Source organism: Xyrauchen texanus, chromosome 11 (genome assembly GCF_025860055.1).
Source record: "Xyrauchen texanus isolate HMW12.3.18 chromosome 11, RBS_HiC_50CHRs, whole genome shotgun sequence".
NCBI lineage: Eukaryota > Metazoa > Chordata > Actinopteri > Cypriniformes > Catostomidae > Xyrauchen > Xyrauchen texanus.
In genome coordinates, this window is record NC_068286.1 from 37131416 (window position 1) to 37154252 (window position 22837).

General features: G+C 36.2%; 1 protein-coding gene across 1 annotated transcript in view; it reads right to left on the bottom strand.

Moving 5' to 3' along the window:
* LOC127651357 (protein sidekick-1-like) overlaps positions 1-22837 on the bottom strand; it is a 281945-nt gene that overhangs the window by 96415 nt on the left and 162693 nt on the right. The window contains 6 exon segments of the mRNA XM_052137130.1: positions 3830-3977; positions 7670-7806; positions 15419-15592; positions 17414-17516; positions 17902-18069; positions 18184-18300. Of these exon segments, the coding sequence (XP_051993090.1) occupies positions 3830-3977; positions 7670-7806; positions 15419-15592; positions 17414-17516; positions 17902-18069; positions 18184-18300 (847 nt within the window).

Consider the following 22837-nt stretch of genomic DNA (forward strand, 5'->3'; position numbering starts at 1 on the left):
TGGTACAAGAAAATCACTTGCCATTATATCAAACACAGTTGAAAACTATTTGGTTCATTAAATGAAGCTTAACATCGTCTTTGTGTTTGTTTTTGAGTTGCCAAAGTATCCAATAGTCTGGCATGTCTTATGATCAATCATGATCACCATCATCGGACAGGCTTGTTAGGCACGACAATACTCTTCCACAACTTTCTATCCTCTGCCAATCAGGTGACCTCTTGAATTAGATGTTCTTTTTCCAATTCCAATTGTCCAACACACACACACACACAGTCTGAAATACTATGTGGAAAGCAAATCTGTCACTGAATTTACATTTATGTCTTCATTATGTATTGCAGAATATTGAAAAATTAAGCACTTGATTCCCATATATGGAAATGTATTATTTAATATATCACATTATATTTTCCAATATATTCACATGTCTTTTTGTTTTGTAAGGGAGCACAGGATCTAATGTGGAGAGGCAGACTATTCCAAAGGCGAGGGGCAGCAACAGAGAAAGCACGATCAGATAGCATAATCAGAAAACAATGAAAAGAAGCTTAAATTAAACACTATGACTAACTGGAAGCCAGTAAAGAGAGGACATCACAGGAGAAATACTGTCATGCTTCCTAGTTTCTGTCAGGAGCCTAAGCGCAGCATTTTGTACTAACTGTAGAAAATGAAGCGCTTGAAAGCCCCAAATACAATTAATTAAATTAATCCAGTGTGGATGAAATTAAAGCATGAATAACAGCCTCCAGATGCTTGAAAGATGGGAAGGGTTTTTGTTTGGCAATGGCCCTGAGGTGGAAAAAGCCACCTTTTACAACAGAATTTATTTGCTCATCCAATTTTAGTCCAGATTTTTCCCAAATGAAATAGAAACCAGAAATGGGTCCAAATCACAGTTTTGCAAATCAGAGTTAAGTTTGAAGTTGAAACTAGTCTTGGGTCAGGCATCAAGTCATGATGGAAAACAATTACTAATTCTACTGGATGGCTAATCTTTAAGAGTTCAAGTCTTAATCAATCAATATATTGTAAATTATTGATTGATTTCTTTGCAACTTCATTAAAAATCCACTGTACTTGGACTAGTAATATATTTTGCAAAAATGTATTTTCAGTGGGGTCCAAAATTAAGGGACTGTATTGAAACAGTGCACTGTCTCTTGCTCGCTAATCAAATAAGCAATTTGTGACATTGAACATTTTAACACCTTTTTACAAAATATCAGATTTTCATAGCTTCTATCGAAGCATGCAAGATGCTCTTTAGAATATTCTCAGATTAACTTGTGGAGTCCATGCCTGCTTTAGTGCATGCTGTCAATAAAACAAAAAAGGGACATACCAAACACTATCAAATCCTGAAGTTCATTTTCAGTTAACTTTTCACTCAAAATTGTTATGCTACAGAATTGCTATTCTTGTTATGCTGTATAGTACAATTTGTAATGAAAATGCAAAGATGCATTGAAGCATTTTCAAAAGTGGTCTCTGTATATCTCACAAATCCTATACTGTACATTTAAAACTTGACCTGAAATTAATGTTAAGCAATTCCTTTTGACTTGTTGCTCACTGAAGAGTAACATTAAGAAACTGGCCATATTAAAATTAATTGAGTAATTACCAAACAGCACACATTATCTGTTCTTTTAATAAATATGGCTTTATGTAGTCCGTTAGAAAGTGGATTACCTTTTTTTTTCTTCTAGTTTTGAGTTTAAAAAGTTGCAGAGATTTTGCCCCACTGATTCTGCATGTTACAAATGTCTTTCCAATGTTGCTAACATGCATGGTTGACTTACCTATTGGGACATTGTATATTGAGTTATTGTCAGTAATATTGCATACTTGTGTATGTTTCATCTGTAACAAATCAATGCATACTGCACATAGTCATCATCATAAAAAAAAAAATGCTTCCTTTGGTAACATTTAAATTTATTGGCTTGATTCAATTTAAAAAATATTAACATCAATAACTCAACCTGAATATATTAGGATAAACCAACAAATGTCATTTTAAGGGTTAGATCGAGTAGAAATAGCTCCTTGAGGCAACATTTGTAGGTTATCACTTATTACAGCTTTATATATATAGCGGCAGTTCAGTGGGCGAAAACGGCTTGTAAATGACAGAGGTCAGAGGAGGTGACAGTAACCCAATCTCTATACACTCTAGAGACTATTGTGTGTGAAAATACACAAACCAGCCCATCTGGCACCAACAATGATACAATTTTTCCCCATTCTGATGGTTGATGTGAACATTAATTGAAGCTCCTGATTTTATACATCACACTGCTGCCACACGATTAGCTAATTAAATAATCACATGGATAAGTAGATGTACAGGTGTACCTAATTAAGTGGCCAGTGTGTATATAATATATACTGTATATACTTTTATAATATATAATATATACTGTATATACTTTATTACTATTTTTAAAATGTACACACTGACATCCAATTAAACTGTTTTAATGTTTAACATAATTAAATTAATACAACTTAAAACTTTTAATTGTTTATTTTATTTTATTGAAGATTTTTGTTATGAAACAGAAATGCGTAAATCTTAAAATGATTATTTTTGAGTGAATGTATAAAATAATGCATCCTTTCTAATATTTAAAGTAAGTCTACATGAATCTTACAGAAGTTCTGAAGAATCTTACAAAAGGAAGTACCACCTGAAGTATAATATATTTATATACAGTGCATTTTCACGTAAAAAAAAAAAAAAAAAAAAACATTTTTTACATTGTGCAGTAGTTGTGTAGATTAGTCAATAAAAAAGAATCCAAAGATTTATGAGAGCAGGGAACACTTTAGCTGAACTGGCACTGTTTGAAATACATTGCCAGTGTCAGTTAAAGGAGAATGGCTTCAAATAGAGGCTAAGATCTAGAGAACAGCATGGCAACCTTTTTCAACATCTCCTTTATGATCGAGCAGACCTTCTGCCAGTCGTTTCACAAAGTGTGTTTGGTATGTGCATTAGCTTTACGCCTGTGGCTTGAAAAATAGCCATTTTAACTTTTTGGCCTTTAAAGTTCTTTAAGCGATTTGATTTAGAATGCACTCATTCTGACGTGTGCCAATTTATACAAGAGAAAAAAACACATGCACAAAAAACTAAATAAAGAACAAACAACAAAAAGGCCTGTATGTTGAAGTGTCCTTCCCTAGAGGCAAGTTTGTATATGACATTCTTTCCCTGTGATGAATAAGCTTTGAAAAAAGCAGTTTCACACACCTTTATAGGATGTATTTTTTATTTTATTGTTGCATCTACATTGTCATAATGGGTCACAATCAGAGGCAAAGATGGGAGCACTCATGTAATTCAATTACAATCAACCGTTCTTTTGATAGGGTTCAAATCTTGCCCTTCAATTTCCTATCTAACTAACTGACTAACTATGTGTGTGTCTGCCCATAGGAAAGAAAAATCACAACTGAGATATCTTCAATGTGCCAACTGTTTCTCCTAGACATCAATGAGATGAAATGAGGAGCAAATTAAGTCCTTTGCAAAAGTTTCAGAATAAATTCCAACAATAGCTCAAACTCTTATCAGATTTCCCAAGATACTATCAAAAGTCAGATTTCAATATGAACTCAAAATATTTCTATATTATCAAAAACTTCCATTATATGAGGTATGCTATTCACATTTGTGCCCACTTTTGTTTCTCCAACGTCATATTAGGAGAAACATCTAAGACAAAGGTTATACTTCAAAGAAACATAGAACGCCATTAGTTCTCCAGAGCTAAGAGCAACCTCGGAGCAATAAAAGTTTCTTCTGGGTTCTTACCTGTTTGTCTCTGAACTGTACTGTCCACGGCCCACCTGGTTGACAGCGCACACTCTGAACTGGTACGTCCTTGCTGGTGTCAAACCACTGACTAACAAACTAGTTAGTGCAGGACTAACATCAGCCATGTACACCTTCCATGGAGAATCTGTAAAGCAGAACAATAAGGACAAAATCTGGTTCTTCCACATTCTTTTAACATTGTGCAGCTGTGCTGGGGTTGAGCAGATGGATTATAATGTGAATTCAGTGACAAGAGGTTGACAGTCCTGCTGCTGAAATTGGTCTGAGCTTACTAAAATTTGAATCACTGCCCCCAGTGACCGAAGCAAAAAGTGTTGTAAGGTGAAATGGTGCCAAAAGCAAGTTGTATTTTTAGTTGTAAATTATGTTATACAGTCAACAGGAATGCATATATTTTTTAACCTTTCTCCCAAACCCCCAACCATAAACCTAAAAGTAAAATATGTAATTCCCAGAGTCGCGATCACCACTGGGTTTCTCCCATGGTCTCCGAGATAATTCGAACTACAATAACAAAACAATTATTCAACCAAAAACCCTATATATATATATAAGGTTTTTGGTTGAATAATTGTTTTGTTATTGTAGTATATATATATTAGGGCTGTCGATTTAACAAAAAATTACGCGTTAAAAAAAATTAACGCATTTAATCGCAATGCTTTCCTGAGAGATTCAATCTTGTAGTACCACCTGTTTACTCCAGAGGGCAGTAAGTGAAATTTCAGCTGTGTGAGCAACAAGCAGTTTATTACAGTGAACAAAACATTAACAACTCTTCAGCAGACACACAACATAAACGTGCGAGCCAAGGGATCTCAAAATGTGTTTAAAGATTGAGTATTAAACTATATTTAACTTGACACAGTGACCTAAACATTTTACTGTTATGACGCAACACACCCAAGACACGACACAAGCATGTTTGACGCAGGTCGTATGGTCTTTACCTCACAAATATTTAATTACCAACAAGGTTAAGGAGGTGTCCTTTAAACTGTTACACAGTTTTTTTACCCAGTCAATCTTTATTTAAGAAACATGCTCCCTGAAATAGATCCACTTTGCTCCTTCTGTAATGCTGTAGATTAATCTGCCCCTCACTTTTTTGGGAATGTGTCCACGCTGCAGTATTTTGGAGAAAATATTGTTTGTTTGTACGTACCTCTATTTTAACTAGTTTTTCTTTACTTTATAAAGACGTTTTATTTGGTTTTCACAGTTTTGATAACTTAAGTTGATATTTTCTGATTAATCTGTTCATTTTTCTTGCCAAGTTTTTTTTATACATAAGTGTAAATTTATGTCTATAAAGCCCCTAATTGCACTTTTTTGTAAAGACTTAAAATATTATTGAAATACTCTTTGTACCTCCATCAACTCCAAACCATTGAAAACCATTGCACTATGTAATGAATATAATGTCTTGGCATTATTGTAACATATATCTGTAGTATTGCATACTATGTATACCCCTGGCTTGTTTAAAAAAAAACAAAAAAACAATTCTATATATATATATAATTTTTTGATATTTAAAGATAACTATGTATAATTATTTCATCATTATATATTGAATTATTGTTATATGAGGGGCTTTCTCAGCAAATATTTGTACGTGTGATTAATCGCGATTAATTAATCGGGACACCATGTAATTAATTCAATTAAAAAAAATTATCGATTGACAGCCCTAATATATATATATATATATATATATATATATATATATATATATATATATTGCTGATTCGATCATGTAATACAAATTTTGACTTGTGGGACAGTACGCCTGACCCTAAGGACTTTTTTTTAAAGAATGTGCAAGAACATGTGTTTTTTCCTTTGACAAGGCATTGACAATGAAGATATCTCCAAATGGCTAAATATTAGCCATCCATAGCCAACAATTGTATATCTGTCACAGTCTTCCATGGTTTGTTCCATTTTGCATTTTTCCTCTGATGATTCAGGTGCTGCTGGCTCGCATGATCAGCATTGCCATGGGAACCCTTATTGTTTCCATGGGAATGCTGATCGCTCCAGCTTTCAGCAAGCCAGCGGCACCTGATCACTATTAGTTCCCTGCCTATATTTACCTCACTCTGTCTGCAGCCGGTGCGGGATACCCTTGACGCTTCACCAGCTCTTGCTGTATTTAATAAATAAATAAACTGTTCCTTGCCTCCTTTCTAGCAACATCTAACAACACTACAATGAATATTTATGAGATCCCTTTCAACATAGACACTATAATGTAAAGGGCTATATTTAAATGTAATGAAAAACCTTGCAGACAACACAAGACTTATTTGTTTTACACTAGACTTTTCTTGCAGCATCAAAGTATATATTTCTTGAATAAACTGCTATTTTTATTTTCCTTGTTGATTTATGGTCAGTTGTTTGAATTATCTCTTTCAACACAGAGGTTTAACAAATTATGAAATTATGACTGGGCTGTTTTTTTATTCGGGAGGTGTTACTACACACAACACTCAATGTGTGTGCGCGTGTGTGTGTGTGTGCGTGCGTGCGTGTGTATGTAGAACATAAAAAATTATGGGAAGCAGATCAATGAAAAATATAACTTTGAAATCATTCAAGCAGACCCAAGAGAAGACAAAAAATATGAGGAACTGTAGGAATAATTAATATAAAGTACAACTGGAACAGTACGTAGTCAGCCACAAGATACATATGAATGCCAATAAAGAGAAAATATGCATGCATAATACCACAAAGTATCAAATAGGTTCCTATACTTTCTTTTTCTTTCAAGCTTCAAAACAAAAACACCTTAATAATATAATAAAAGTGGTTCATACAACTTGTACGCTATATGCCAAGTCTTCTGAAGTCATATGATAGCTTTGTGAAAGAAACAGACTGAAATCTGTTTCCAAGAACAGTCATTCCAAGTCATTATTTACTGATGCTGAACTGAATTTTTGAACTGAATTGAAAACTGAATCAACGGATTCGTTGAAAAGATCAGACTCGTCACATACGTTCACAATCTCGAACATTGCTACTTCTGTCATGAATTCTCATGAGCGTGCCAAGGAAACACTACGGCAGCTGTTAATAATGACATACATTTACGTTTATTCCTCACACAAAAATATTGTATGGCATCCGAAGACTTAGAATACAGTGCACAAGTTGTATAGACCATTAATGATGCATTTATAATCCTTTCACATCCTTTTTGAAGCTTGGAAGCTTTACTCCCCATTCATTGTAACTGCAGGTGAAAAGAAATGGGCATGATCCTTTTGTGTTCCATGGAACAAAGACATTCTTATGAAACAACATGATGGTGAGTAAATGATTAGAGAACTTTTATGTTGGAGTAAAATGTTCCTTTAAAATGTGTGCATGAGGGAGAGAGAGAGAGAGATCTTGGTGTTTATTACAAACATTCAGCACCTCTGCCCAACCACATTTTTCAATGTCTTTCATTGACGATACACAAATCAATCTCTCTCTCTCATTGTTTCCCGTCACAATCTCTTCTTACATTCATCTTCATGTAGCAGTGTCTTGGCTCAATACAGCGAAAACAAACCTTCTCCCACTACCCTCGATTACAATACACTTCCATTTCTCTTCTGTTTTCACTAATTTCAATGTCTCTTGTCTGCTTTTAGAGCTCAGGAAGGAATAGAGTGAAAGGGAAATGGGAAAGGCCTTAGAATTAGTTGAACAGACTGGATGCAAAACAGCTTAATTGAAAGCTGCAGCTAAGGCACATTAACTTTAATAAACCATATGCCAAAGCTCATATAAAAGCACATGCACACACACACTTACTGTTCTCAGAGAGCTCAATGATGTAATGCAGAAGAGGACTGTTCCCATCAAATGGACGAACCCATGACAGAAGAACCGTCCTGCTGTCTGTCTCATTCAGAGCCACCTGCAAGTTACGCGGTGAGTGAGGAAGCTCTCTAAAAAGAGAAAGAGAGATAATCAGAACAATCTAATCTAATTGTAAATCTAAACACTATGAAACACTTTAATCTCTCCTCATTATTCATTTCCGTAGCACAACTGAAACGAGCTACATATGAATGTTTAATACTTATGGATAGGGGTTTGTTTAAGCACCTAACCGCAAGTATAAGTTATAGTAATAGCAAGCATCAATAATAAATATCAATCTTTAGTTCTATATGATCACATGAATGTGGAGTTGCTTTGTAGACGCGTGACTTTGTTGCAGTGTGCACTCTTATAATGGTGCTTTAGGGATTTTGTGAATGACAAATGGTTGATTTAGAGAAGCAGTATCCCTCTAAAATCCTTTGGAGGGTTCTTTATAGCTCCAAGGAGTTAAAACAGTCAAAACAGTCCTTAGCACATTCTAAAGCTTCTTGGTTACAAAATGATTCTTTGACAAAAAGTATGTGGAAGTGTTTTTGAGTTACCAATTTTGACTGTTTAATATGCAATCCTTGTGTCTGAGCTAACAAGAAGAAAAAAAAACAACAAGAAAAGCTTTCCTTCTGTTAACAACACAATTTAAACAAGACATTACATTCAATAATGAAAATGTAACTTTTAAGAAATAGTTTATAGTAAACTATAATATAAACTATATATAAACTATATATAGTAAAGTAATAATTATTTTGAGGTGAAGTAATATAACAAAAGATTAAGTACTTTCTATTGTAATGACACACCAACACAGAAACTGGAGATGAATCCAGGTGCGGGAGTTTATTGAACAGAACATAGAGGAAACAGGTAAGTAGCGTGAGGTGAGTATTCAGGCAAGTAAACAGTCTTATTAACACAGCCTTTCGTAAAACCAGAGAACATAGGCAGGAGGCGATCAACTGAGCCATTGTTTTCTTTTTCTTTTTCTTTTTATGTTTGGTAACTTCTTGTTTTGTGCCGTCTTACACCCTTTCTACTCCAGACATGAGTGGCGCGGTACGATGCAACAAAAGCAAATCACTCACAGTATAATCAACAATGCTGCCTACATTCTAAGTCGCATTGTGCCGACAGTAAACACCCATTTTGTGCTGAACGCACTGGCACTACAGCTAACAAGACAAATAAATGGTTTAGAATGTTTGCTTCAAAGTGTCCAGTGTAGTCAGCCTCAAGCTGATGTGTCGTGACGAGACCTCGCTTGTATCTATTGTAGACAGGGTGTATAGTTCATTTTCTACTCCAAATTACCCATTCATGATCAAAATAATTCTCTGTTGATTGTCACCATCATGGTGTTTTGTGCACCAACTCTATATCTTGTTTCAATCGCCAGTGATCCATAAAAAAAAGTCAGTGGGAGTCTTCCGTATGTTATGTAGTACATGATAACATGTTTGAAAGGAAATGTCAAAACATGTCATATTTTAATTTCATTTAAGTACAATGTACATCATATTTGTAAGTAAAAGTTACTGTATTTACTAAAATGTTTAAGTTAAACTTACTCTCTTTAATCAATATTATGTCATGAATTAGATTTTACTTTTATACCATTAAGATTTACTTATTTTCAGTGTGTCATCACTTACTGTCATGTTGTTCCATACTTGCATGATTTTCTTTCTTTCAAGGAACACAAACAGAGAAATTTAGAAAAAAATTTGATCAACTGTTTTCCATAAAATGAAATGAAACTATGATTTACAGTGTCGAGCTCCATAAACACTGTAAATGTAGTACATGTGACTCAGATATACAGTCAGGTCCATAAATATTGGGACATCGACACAATTCTAATCTTTTTGGCTCTATACACCACCACAATGGATTTGAAATTAAACGAACAAGATGTGCTTTAACTGCAGACTTTCAGCTTTAATTTGTAGTGTTGTTTAATACATCCAAATCAGGTGAACGGTGTAGGAATTACAACAGTTTGTATATGTGCCTCACACTTTTTAAGGGACCAAAAGTAATGGGACAATTGGCTGCTCAGCTGTTCCATGGCCAGGTGTGTGTTATTCCCTCACTATCCCATTAAATAGTTTGAGGAATAGACTGAAATATAGTGCACAGGTCCTATGGATGACTTTCATGTTACTTCAATGAGTTTAGTTTTAGTCCTTTGTGAAGCCTGACAGCCCCTGGTCACCTGCTTTCATTGTATTGAAAAGAGCAGAGTGAACACTTTGCTTTTATATAATATTTTATTAAAATATACATGAAGAGTATAATATACAAAACATAAAACATATTTAATGATCAGTGACAATAGTGATGTGTAGAGAAACTTTGGTAACACTTTACAATAAGGTGCCATTTGTTTAAAAGAGTTAACAGCATTAGTTAACATGAATGGTTAAATTATGGAATAGCTTGGGGCTTGAACTTAAACATTGTCAATGTATTCACCAGTTTAAAGAATTCTATAAACAGACGGTCTTGTCACAGACCAATCATTGTATTCATGTATTCATAGGCTTGTTATCTTTCTTGTAGATATTTTGATTATCATTGCGGGTATTACTTACAGATGTATTCTTGTATTTATTGGCAGTGCAGGTATTCGGATTACCATTGTTGATAGTACTCAAATTATTTACCTGAGGTAATATGGTGTGTAAATAAGATACGCTCTGTTTTTATTTTTTATTTTTTTTCCGTTCTTGTTTTTTCCTTTACTATAACAGATCGGGGTGGGTTTAAATAAGTTGGACTTCTTCCCATTCCTTTTCGAGCATTTGACTGATCATGTTGTTAAAAATCAAATGCTTCTTACTGCCATTGTTATATGTCTTATTGTTCGAAATAAATTATAAATAAATAAATATAAATAAACTAACAATGAACAACAATTTTACAGCATTTATGAATGTTTATTAATTACAACATTAACTGATACATTTTTTAAATCTAAAGTCATATTTGTTAACATTAGTTAATGCGATATGAACTAACATTAACTAACAACGAATAATTGGAATTTTACTAGCTTACATCAGCAAAGCTTAATAAATGCTGTAAAAAATATATTGTTCATTGTTAGTTAATGATACCTAATGCATTAACTAATGTTAACAAATGGCACTTTATTGGAAAGTGTTACCAAAACTTCTATATGAAGCTGCCTTTATTGCTATCTCTGACTATAGAGCATTATGATATACTATAGATTGTAACAAAGCAATTCACACTATCACACACACAGTGTATTGAAAGCCATCTGGTAGAACAGGGAGCAGCTGAATGGGTGCTGATGCCAAATATCTTATGGTAATCAAAGCTGAGCCAGTTTGAATATCTTGTGATGTCCAAGAATGGGAAATTGTCAATCCAAGTATACCACCAACTCCCTATTTACATGATATAAAGTAATCAATTTTATTGGATTTAGAAACACACATTTTATGTTATATTTAAGAAATAAATGTCTACGTGTTTGTCAAGCCGGCTCAAGCTTCCTCCTTTTCCATCCTTGAATTGTTACAGCTATTTACACAGAGTAAAAAGTAACGAAAGCATCTTCTTTGCACTAAGTACAAACCGAGTTAGATGCTATTTGCACTCTAGTGCAAATAGGGCAGATACTATTACACTCCTGTATAAATACTAACATACAGTATAATAGCATCTCTGCAGTGTTTTTATTGTCTTTATTCAGAGTCTCTCAGACACCCTACACCAACCCACTTTTATTTATCATCATAAGTAGTATTATAGAAAATATTAAGAGTGGAGACATGGGAAAAAGTATGACAATTCGATCCCACATTGTCCTCATGACAATGCATTTTCGCACCATTGTAAAACTCTGAGCTACTAAAGTGACACGTGCGGGCACAATTTGTCATACAGTTCTGTGTTTCCATCAGACTATAGTACAAATAGTCACTCCGTTCTCCGTTCTCTTAACCCACAAAACGTCTAACACCTTAACCAGTTCAACGTCTCTGCCCCATCATGAAAAATTCAAATACGCCCGCCTTCATTTCACCAGCAGTTGACCCCTAAGATATTTTGTCGTGGCTGTCTTGAGCTTGGTCTCATCAATGGTGGGCGGAGCTAGTGTAAATAGCCTTTGCCAACAAGATGGACCATTTGCACTTAGTGTAAATAGACACTACATTTATAAATACATATTACTTGTCTAGTGCATGATATTAATTTGCAAGTCTGTGAACTCACATTTACAATAATGTGTAATATACTGTATATATAATATTTAACCTGTCAACTACATGAGATTAATTTTAAAGTATGTGAACTCATATTAGCATGTGTAGTATTGCCTTCTATAAAAAAATTATTGGAGGAGTGCTCTGTTATTTTAATGCAACTGTCAAAATTATTGTTATTATCATTCAAATTGCATATATTTTCTGTTTATATCTCATAATTTAACAGTCAGTTATTAGGAGTCTTTCTAAAGTTTAGCCTAAAAAAAACTACTTTTTTGCTTTACAAATTACACCGTATTTACACTGAATGTTGGTTTATTTTCTGTAAGTAGCCTACTGCTAAAGCAATTAAATGAGAAGAAATGTAGATCCACACAGCAAGCACCTCGTTCACAGGGAGCTGCACTTGGGAGAATTTGGGGATTTATTCATTATAACTACATTTGCAGAACATAAAGTGTATTGTTAATAATGTTATGATATGTATGATTTATAATGTTTCTCAACTTACAAGGCATCCAGTAAGATGCTGGTCTTAGCTAGTTTAAGCTGGTCTCCCAGCCGGTGCTGAAAAATGCCCAAACCCCTCCAAAAACCAGCCATCAGACCAGGCAGATGTTTATTTCATCAGGGTAAAACCTAAACTGACCTAAATCTTTAACACTATTCGTGTGTTGCCTTGCAAGCACTTGTGTTTTCTTTTGGAAACGCAAATCTAGTTTAAAATGCATCCAATTAAACAAGACCTACAGTACATCATGTCCATCATCTGTGTTCCTCTTTGTCTCTCATCTACTCCCAAAGATATGTGGGAGCCTAACACTCAGCCGTCTCTAAATAATTAATATCTAAGTGTATGTATGAGTGTGTGTGTGTGTTTAATTAGTTACTGATGCCACAGAAGTCTAGAAACTTGGCTAGCCGTCAAAGAAGATGATCTTAGCCTTGGGCGTCAGGCCTATCTTAAGCCTGGTTTATACTTTGGAAGAAGCCAAACTTTTTCTCTTGGGTGAACAAACGAACCTTCTGTGAACAAAGCCTGTGTTTATACTTAAGGCTAATTTATACATACAGGGCGAACAGACTAGTTCACCTACAAATGATGACGAAATGCAGTGACGTTTATGTTCTGCCAGTCTGTTCGTTTGGTGAGATTTCTCATGTTTGCGCACATCTCTGAAATTCTTGATCTAGGAAAACTTGGCTGGTCGAAAGCTGATAATTGGTTAAAACGAATTGTAGGTATGGTTTGGATGAGATATGTTTTTATTTACAATCGCGTTTTAAAATGACGCCGCGCTTAAGTATAAATGCCAGCTCAGTTCGCCGAGGGTGCGTTTGTATACTTTTTCCAAAGTATAAACCTATCTCCCTGTGGTGATGGGGCCATGGCCGAGCGACGTCTGTGGAGAGCGAGGCAGAGAGAGGGATTGCGGTGAGGAGTGACACCTGTGGGAAATCACCTCTAACAGCTATTTTGTGTTTGCAGTGGGAGCGGGGAGGGATTTAAAGGGCAATCCAGATCACAGGAGGGAGATAGAGAGCCGAGCCTGAACTTTTGTTTGTGTGCATTTTTGCATGGGCTGAAAAGCATTGTAAAAATAAAGAATTATGAGAACTGTTCACCTGGCCCTCGCTTCCCCCCTTGAGAGAGTACAAGAACCTTGCCACACTGGTCCCGAAACCCGGGAGTTTGCTAACAGAGGATCACGATGCCGAGGGAGTGCTAGATCTGGTGCTGCAGGAGCTGTGCGTCAGCCGGCGGCCAAAAGGGACGGCTGAGGGTCCAGTGCTATCGCAAGGCATTACTGAGGACTGCTTTGCAGCTGGCTGAGGACCGACTGGTGGCGTGATCGGGGACCGGCCTGCTCTCTTTCTCTTTCCTGTTCTCTCTCTCTCCCCTCTCCTTCCCCTCATCCTGCTTATGTTCCCAGGAGGCGGGGAAGACCATCCGGCAGTGGGATGGCCAGAAGGGCTACATCTCCCCTCCAGAATTGGGAGGGGGTAAATCAGGCCGGAATCGATGGGGCGATGGGGGTATGTGATGAGGAGGGTTAGGCTGGGCCGTAAGGATGGATGCCTGGCGCCTAATTACCCCAATCAGCCGACAAACGTGTGCATTCTGTGTTTGGCCAGGAAGGCCAACAGTGTGAGCGACAAACAGCAAGTGTGTGCTGAAAAGCAGTTTTATGTTGTGTCCAAGTGAAAATGTTTCTAATAAAAGTCTTCCGTGAACTGTTCACCTGGCTCCCGCTTCGTCTTTCGTGGGGAAGGCAGAGATCTGCCACACTCTCTCTACTCATCTGTCGTGGCCACGCTGTCTTTGTAGAGCGTGTTGCAAATCATGTAAACAAAGTAAACTTCCATACAATCTCTAAGAGACAGGCTTCAAATGTATAAATTTTAACAACAGTAACCTAGGTAACAACTCCTCAGCTGGCATGCACGATTGTAAATAAAAAAAACTTTACATTCAAACCACACCCACGATTAGTTTTAACCAATCATCAATGCTCTCTGACCAGCTGAGTTCTCCTAGATCATAAATTTCAGAGATGTGCACGAATATGAGAAATCTCACCAAACTAACACATTGGCAGAACATAAACGTCACTGCATTTCGTCATCATTTGTTGGTGAACTAAGCGAAGCCTGTTACCCAATAATTATAAATTAGCCTTTATTCTACTCTCACTGTATCTTGTTCTCTCCACACACACACACACACACACACACACTTGCACAGCTGCTCCATCCTCTGTCCTATCATTCCAGCCCATTTTTGGATAGCTCTCTTGGCTCCAGAGTTGCTAAAGGGATCCAAGCATCTTCCTCCTACAACAGCACTCCAAAAAGACAATTTTGCACCCAGTCCGTGTGTACAAGCGTAGTGAAAGTTTTGCTTTGGGTGTGCATACTGGTACAGGTGCATGTATCTATGTGTATGTAAGGTCCAAATATTACCTTTTGCCATACCTGCCGACAGCAAGTGGACTGAGAAAAATAGATGCTTTTATTTCTTATCAGCCATAAAATTGTATTTGGCATGATTTTCATTTAAATGATAACAATTTTTGCGCCTGCTTTTACTGATGCAATTTGATCAGTCTTCATCTCTCAGTCAAAATTTAAATAGTGTAGATTTCACTAAATGTTGGGTCTGTTCCTTTTGTATATCTTTAGAATTGGAATATGCACTTATATGTGATATGTGATACTTTTATGAGGCTTTCTTTGGCATTTTGAAGCCTAATAGATCCAGTCACCATTCACTTTCATTAAAAGGAGAAGAGTGTCCAGGATATTTTATAATGTGTTCCATGGAAGAAAGCATATGGGTTTGGAACATCATTAGAAATAAATTAGAAAAAAAATGTTTTGGGTGAACTATCCCTTTTATTCTGAATACTGTGTGTATGTGTCAATTCCTGCTTACATAACTTCCAGGCGTGCGGTTTTCGAGTCATTTCCAGCTGGCGAAATGACCCTGCAGGTGTAGTCTCCAATGTCTCCCGACCATGTCTGGCTGATGTGGAGCGAACCTTCCTTCATTGACACTCGCCCACCAGTCGACAGGCTCAGGGGCCGGGTTCCTTTCTTCCACAAATATCTGAAAAGAATAAGAATTTTTATGATGCCTCATATTCCACCAAAAATATCACACTCCAAAGACCTGCAAAAAATTACACTTGGCATCCTGAAATAGAACTATAAAGAGCTATCCATATGACAGCTTTCCTTCCTTGTGTACTACTTAATGACCTGCAGTAATGATGATGGGTAAAGACTAAAAAAGGTATGCTCAAAATTCTGTTTATGATTTACACTTTTCAATTTCATAACAAGATTCCATTAAATTACATTTGAGCAATATTTAATAAAATAAATAACATAAGTATTTTAAGTTTAATTATTTTTATTTTGTTGAACATTACACAATTCAATTTAATGGAATTTTGTTATGAAATAGAAAAGCATAAATCTTAAAATTAGGCTTAAATATTTTTTGAGCGTATCATAAAACAAGATAAAATCTGTAAAAGGGTCTTTAACCACTTTAAATAAGTAAACATTTAAATAAATGCATTTCATCCAAAGTGACCTATTTTAAATTAAATATAAAAATGTTCAGGGTGATCTCATTTGATTGCTTAAGTACAGTATTCGTATGTAAATTGTACACATTGTGTACATTGTTGAATGTTTGGAGTGGACATATACTAAAAGGTACAATATCAGAATTTTGGCACCATCTAAATGTAAACTTTTTTACAAATGTACATTTTTAGAGATCTTTACGATTCCTCTGAACATTTTTTTGAGATGGACATGTTTAATGGCAAATTTATTTTCAAATTAAATCCAGATGGGACAGATAAAAGTACAGTTATTTAATATAAATGCAAATGAAACTATGTATTAACTATATTATTTAAATATTTCATGCACCTTAAAGGATTTATAAAAATTTGTATTCTAACATTGTTCATATGAGTCTCTATGATATCCTGGTCCCTAGATATGCCTCAGGTCCCTCCTTCAATGTACTATATGTCTATATATTTTTTTCCACCCATTTTATGAGCCATTTCATCAGCCTGATCTCATAAAATTAATGTGAACATGACGACATTTTTGCGATTCAAAGTTTACTTTTTTGCAGTTTTCCAGTGGAATGTCCAGCTGGGGGCGCCAAAAGCGAGTAAAATGTATTCAGTCGTATTCTGACGAGGTTTTAAGGTGAATTTTATATGGCTTTGGTTTTTAAAACATACCTCCCTAGCCTAAAACTTTTGCCTGAACCTAACCATCAGTGTTTTAAAATATAAATAAGGCATTTAAAAAAGACATCATTACCAAATCAATGCCTAAACCTAACCATTAGTGTTTTAAAATGCAGAAGTGAAATGAAAAAGCGCTTATTCTGAAGCAACCATATAATTTCGTGCCACTTCTAAGAGTCTGTCATGTCTTGAGTTTGGGACTTGAACCGCAGTCCAATGTTTTATCAGGTGAGCTACTAAAGTAAATGTATGTCCATATCATACAATGGCAGGGTCTGAGTAATAGAGAGAAAAATAAGTGTTTATAAAGTCATAGTCAGCCACTAAAGTCATGATTTGAGTGAAAGTGAATAAAACACACAGTAGTTGTAGTGCCTCTAGTGTTCTTATAACCTGGGAACTGCAGGGAATTGTAACTGGAGACACGTATAACAATTTTTGCAAAAAAATTAAAAGTCACGTATAAAGTCACGTTTTCACTATGAGACCAGGTTGCATTTCATAATCGTTAGTGGTTTTAAAATAAAACAAAATTAGCCAAATCCATTACACACATATTAAATAGAACAAATAAAAACCATTTAATTTAGTTCATGCATGTTTAAATAAGAAACAAAAGAAAGAAACTGCTCAGCTGAAGTTCTGACCTGACGGTGACTCTGGGGTCTTGAGTTGCAGCACAGTTCAGCACAGCAGTCGTGCCCTTGATGACACGTTGGTCCTCAGGGGGTGTTGAAATGAAGGTTCGACCTGATTAATAAAATGAAGAATAAGACAAAATCACAGCACAGTTTAATCATTTCCAGCATCGTTATGCACAGTTCTTTATTACAATATTAAGTAATCTTTGGTTTTAAAAGATGACACTATTCTGGTGTGAAATTACTGAAAAAGACAAAGATGAATTCATTAATATTGTTCTCTCCTCCACTTTATAATCAGCCTGGCTAATGAATGCAGTTATTAAGCAAACAGCGCCTGCTGATAAAAGGCATATTTTGAGATGCCTGTACTCCTGACACTAGTTTCAACAGCGTTCACGCTGAATTTTAAGCATGTTGTAGAACTGTTTTGTTTAACATTTAAATGTTTAAGTCATTAAGGATAAAATATTCAAAACATTATGCCTCCATACTCAAGACTGTCAGGTCTGCAGTGGCGTTGACCAATCCACCAGAGTTAGAAGCCGAACATGTAAAGTTCCCTGCGTCGCTCGGCATTATGGGCAGAATCTGTAAGCCTCCGGATTCCAGAAGAGTGAAACGAGGTATCTGAACCGATCCGCTTGCTAACACCTGAGAACCTGTGAAATCCAGATGATTGAGTCCGTTTTATGGTCGTCTCAGTGTGAGAAAAAACTTCAAACCAAATGTTTATATTTTAAAATAATGTTCATATGAATGTGAATCTTATGTACCTTTCCTCCAAACAATGGCAGGTTTGGGGGCGCCAGATGTTTCACAGCTAAAGACAGCGGAAGTTCCATCAGTAACTGTGATGTCAGAAGGGGGAGTGGTGAAGGATGGTGACACGCCTACAATGGAACGTAAACAATTCAATGTAAACAATTAAATCAGAAAACTGAAAACGATAAGTAATATACAACATGAACTGGCATTCTGGATTGGCCCCATAAAAGTTTCAACGCATATATATATATATACACTCACCTAAAGTTTTATTAGGAACACCATACTAATACTGTGTTTGTCATTGATTCAACAAGGTGCTGAAAGCATTCTTTAGAAATGTTGGCCCATATTGATAGGATAGCATCTTGCAGTTGATGGAGATTTGTGGGATGCACATCCAGGGCACGAAGCTCCCGTTCCACCACATCCCAAAGATGCTCTATTGGGTTGAGATCTGGTGACTGTGGGGGCCATTTTAGTACAGTGAACTCATTGTCATGTTCAAGAAACCAATTTGAAATGATTCGAGCTTTGTGACATGGTGCATTATCCTGCTGGAAGTAGCCATCAGAGGATGGGTACATGGTGGCCATAAAGGGATGGACATGGTCAGAAACAATGCTCAGGTAGGCCGTGGCATTTAAACGATGCCCAATTGGCACTAAGGGGCCTAAAGTGTGCCAAGAAAACATCCCCCACACCATTACACCACCACCACCAGCCTGCACAGTGGTAACAAGGCATGATGGATCCATGTTCTCATTCTGTTTACGCCAAATTCTGACTCTACCATCTGAATGTCTCAACAGAAATCGAGACTCATCAGACCAGGCAACATTTTTCCAGTCTTCAACTGTCCAATTTTGTTGAGCTCTTGCAAATTGTAGCCTCTTTTTCCTATTTGTAGTGGAGATGAGTGGTACCCGGTGGGGTCTTCTGCTGTTGTAGCCCATCCGCCTCAAGGTTGTGCGTGTTGTGGCTTCACAAATGCTTTGCTGCATACCTCGGTTGTAACGAGTGGTTATTTCAGGCAAAGTTGCTCTTCTATCAGCTTGAATCAGTCGGCCCATTCTCCTCTGACCTCTAGCATCAACAAGGCATTTTCAGCCCACAGGACTGCCACATACTGGATGTTTTTCCCTTTTCACACCATTCTTTGTAAATCCTAGAAATGGTTGTGCGTGAAAATCCCAGTAACTGAGCAGATTGTGAAATACTCAGACCGGCCCGTCTGGCACCAACAACCATGCCACGCTCAAAATTGCTTAAATCACCTTTCTTTCCCATTCTGACATTCAGTTTGGAGTTCAGGAGATTGTCTTGACCAGGACCACACCCCTAAATGCATTGAAGCAACTGCCATGTGATTGGTTGATTAGATAATTGCATTAATGAGAAATTGAACAGGTGTTCCTAATAATCCTTTAGGTGAGTGTATATATATATAAATATAAAATGACCTATTTTAAATTAAATATAAAAATGTTCAGGGTGATCTCATTTGATTGCTTAGGTACAGTATTTGTATGTAAATTGTACACATTGTGTACATTGTTGAATGTTTGGAGTGGACATATACTAAAAGGTACAATATCAGTATTTTGGCAGCATCTAAATGTAAACTTTTTTACAAATGTTCATCTTTAAAGATCTTTATGATTCCTCAGAATTTTTTTTTGAGATGGACATGTATAATGGCAAATTTATTATCAAATTAAATCCAGATGGGACAGATAAAAGTACAGTCATTTAATATGTTGTTGAAATGTTTTGTGTGTATTTCAATGTTTAAGTCATTAAGGATAAAATATTCAAAACATTATGCCTCCATACTCAAGACTGTCAGGTCTGCAGTGGCACTGAACAATCCACCAGAGTTAGAAGCCAAACATGTAAAGTATTGGCTGTCAAACATTAGTGGAACATATCCATAGTTAATGTACTGAACTACACCTTTAATTACTATGCAAGGACTCTTGTGTGAACATGAGGGGAACTGATGTCATACAGTAGTGACGTCCACTGAGAATCACTTCGAGACCAATTTTTAAAAAGTAATTTAGAACATTTAAATCTGAGAAAAGGTATCATTTCTAGTATTGTTTGCTTGCAGATGTCCAAATACTTTTTTGGGGTCACTGTACAGTATATACATACAAGCAGTATTAAGACAAAGGAAATTATATTAATAACTTTAATTTACATTATTCAAACTATTCCCTTCTTAATTAATTACATCAATTTGCCTAATTGTAAAACCTTAAACTTGAAAACATTTTGTGAAATCAAACTTGAGAGAGCAAAAGAGAGATGAAGATGACTAACCAAGAGAGAGGAGAGCTGGAGGTGTTGATTAAGTGGTGAGTGAGTGTGTGTGAGCGTGTGTGTGTTAATGGTTGATCTCACAGCAGACACTGATTAATTACACAGATCAATGTGGGGTCTCTGAACTCCCTGATCAATTCACAACCTTAGAGAAAGAGAGAGACTGAAAACGAGATCACAGACTTTAAGATGCATGACTGTATTTGTGAATCTTTTTCACATTAACTTAAAGGGACAGTTCAGCCAAAAATGAAAATAAAGAAATCTTTTAATCACCCTTTTTTATGTTTGAATTAATTTTTTTCATTTCTTCTGTGGAACACAAAATAACACATTTTGAAAAATGTGTAGGCTAATCTTTTCCATACAAGTAATGTATATGGTGGCCAAGAGTTGCTAAGCTCCAAAAAGTACAAAAAAGCACAATAAATGTACTTTAAAAGTAGTCAATATTACTCTTGTGCTATATTCTAAGTCTTCTGAAGATGTAAAATAGGTTTGTGTGAGGAACAATGCCCTGTTGCATAAAGCACCTTAAATGTAATTTTCCCTTAAGATCACCCTAAAGTTTCCCTTAAACTTAAGGGTGTTGCAGAATATAACCCTTAAGTTTTACTTAAAGATTATTATTGGTAAAATGTCATAATCTCTTACGATTTCCCTTAAATATATATTTTTTTACTTAATACACCCTTAAAAACCATTAAGTGTTGCATAATTCCTAATAACTGCCATTCCCTATCTGTCACTCACTCGAAGTTTTGTTGATGTAGTGACACTAGGGGTCGAACTTGGGAGCCCCAATCACCTCTGATATTTGAGAAAAGGCCAATGAAAATTGGCGAGTGGAATTTGCATGACATACAGGTATAAAAGGAGCTGGCTTGCATTCACTCATTCAGATTTGTTCTTTGGAGCCGATCATTATGAAAAGCTATTCCACTGGCGTTCCTTTCAACTCTGCAGTGGCTAGGCTATTGGATATATGCCGCATTTTACAGCAGGTTCTCCCTTCTCACACAGATAAGTGCAGAGAACGCCCCTGGGTGCTTCGGCAGCCACACAAAAAGAGTGTATTTTTCTAAAAGAGTAAGCACTGGTGGAAAGCATCTTTTTAAAGATGCCTTAACATATTTAAGCTCCCCAGGGCGAGCTACATGTCTCATTCGAGACTCAAGAAGAAGATGAGGTAATGATTACAGCATCGGAGAGCAGGCTTTTACAATCTGACGCCAAGGAACTGACGGACATGCTTGCTTGGGCTGCCGCGAGCGTCGGGTAGGAGTGGAACCCTCCACCCTGCCCTGAGCGTTCGCGGCTGGATGATTGGTGCCTGGGCTCAGAGCGCAGACAGCCATGTTCTACCCCTGTTCCTTTCTTCCCGGAGGTGTATGAGGAGCTCACGAAATCATGGCGGGCACCTTTTACTCCCCAGTCCAATTTTGTGAGTTCCTCCGCTCTCACTACTCTCGATGGCAGGGCAACCAGTGGGTACAAGGATGTTACTCAGGTGGTAACAATTTTATATAATAAAAATATTTAAACATTTTTAATTTTCAGTTGACCTTTTCCATAAGGAATAGAAATAGATAAAGTGTTCATTTTAACGGCACAAACCGGCACAAATCGAGCACAAACGAATGTCACTGGTTTGAAGCAATTTCGACAACATGGGGTGGAGAATGAGGTCACCACTCCTGAAAAATTTTTTGCTATATCTAAGGAAGGGACATATTTACAAAGTGGGGTGGAGAGTGACATCACACAGACCAAAAAATAATGCTTAATATCTCAAACACAAATCAGCAGAAACGTAAATTGTTGTGGCACAAATCAGCACAAATACAGCACAAACCAATGAAATAGTTTTGGTGATTATTAGGAAAACTTTGAAACTTGAAACCCTAGGAAAAGAGTTTCAAGGTTTCTAAAAATTAAGAAATAGCTAAGTTTATACAATCAATTGAAGAGTATAGTATGCAGAGGCAAATTTTTCGCCATAAGGAGAACTGAGTTTAGACAATTTTTAGCAATGAAATGCTGTTGCAGCAGTACAGATTTGACGGTCAAGCAATAAGAGAAATTGCTAACAATCTGGAGGACAATCTAATAGGAACACACACAAACCAGATGTGTGCCTAGTATCATTTGCTCTCTAAATCTATATAAACTGTACAAATGGACTAATTAAAATCATACCGCAAGTTAATTCGACATATATCGCAAATTGTTATATTCTGTACATTCTACACCCCTACTGACCACCACTAATATTCTTAATTTGTATGGCAATCAGTTCTCTGCACAGTTTTACAAGAATCTTAATGTCTTGCA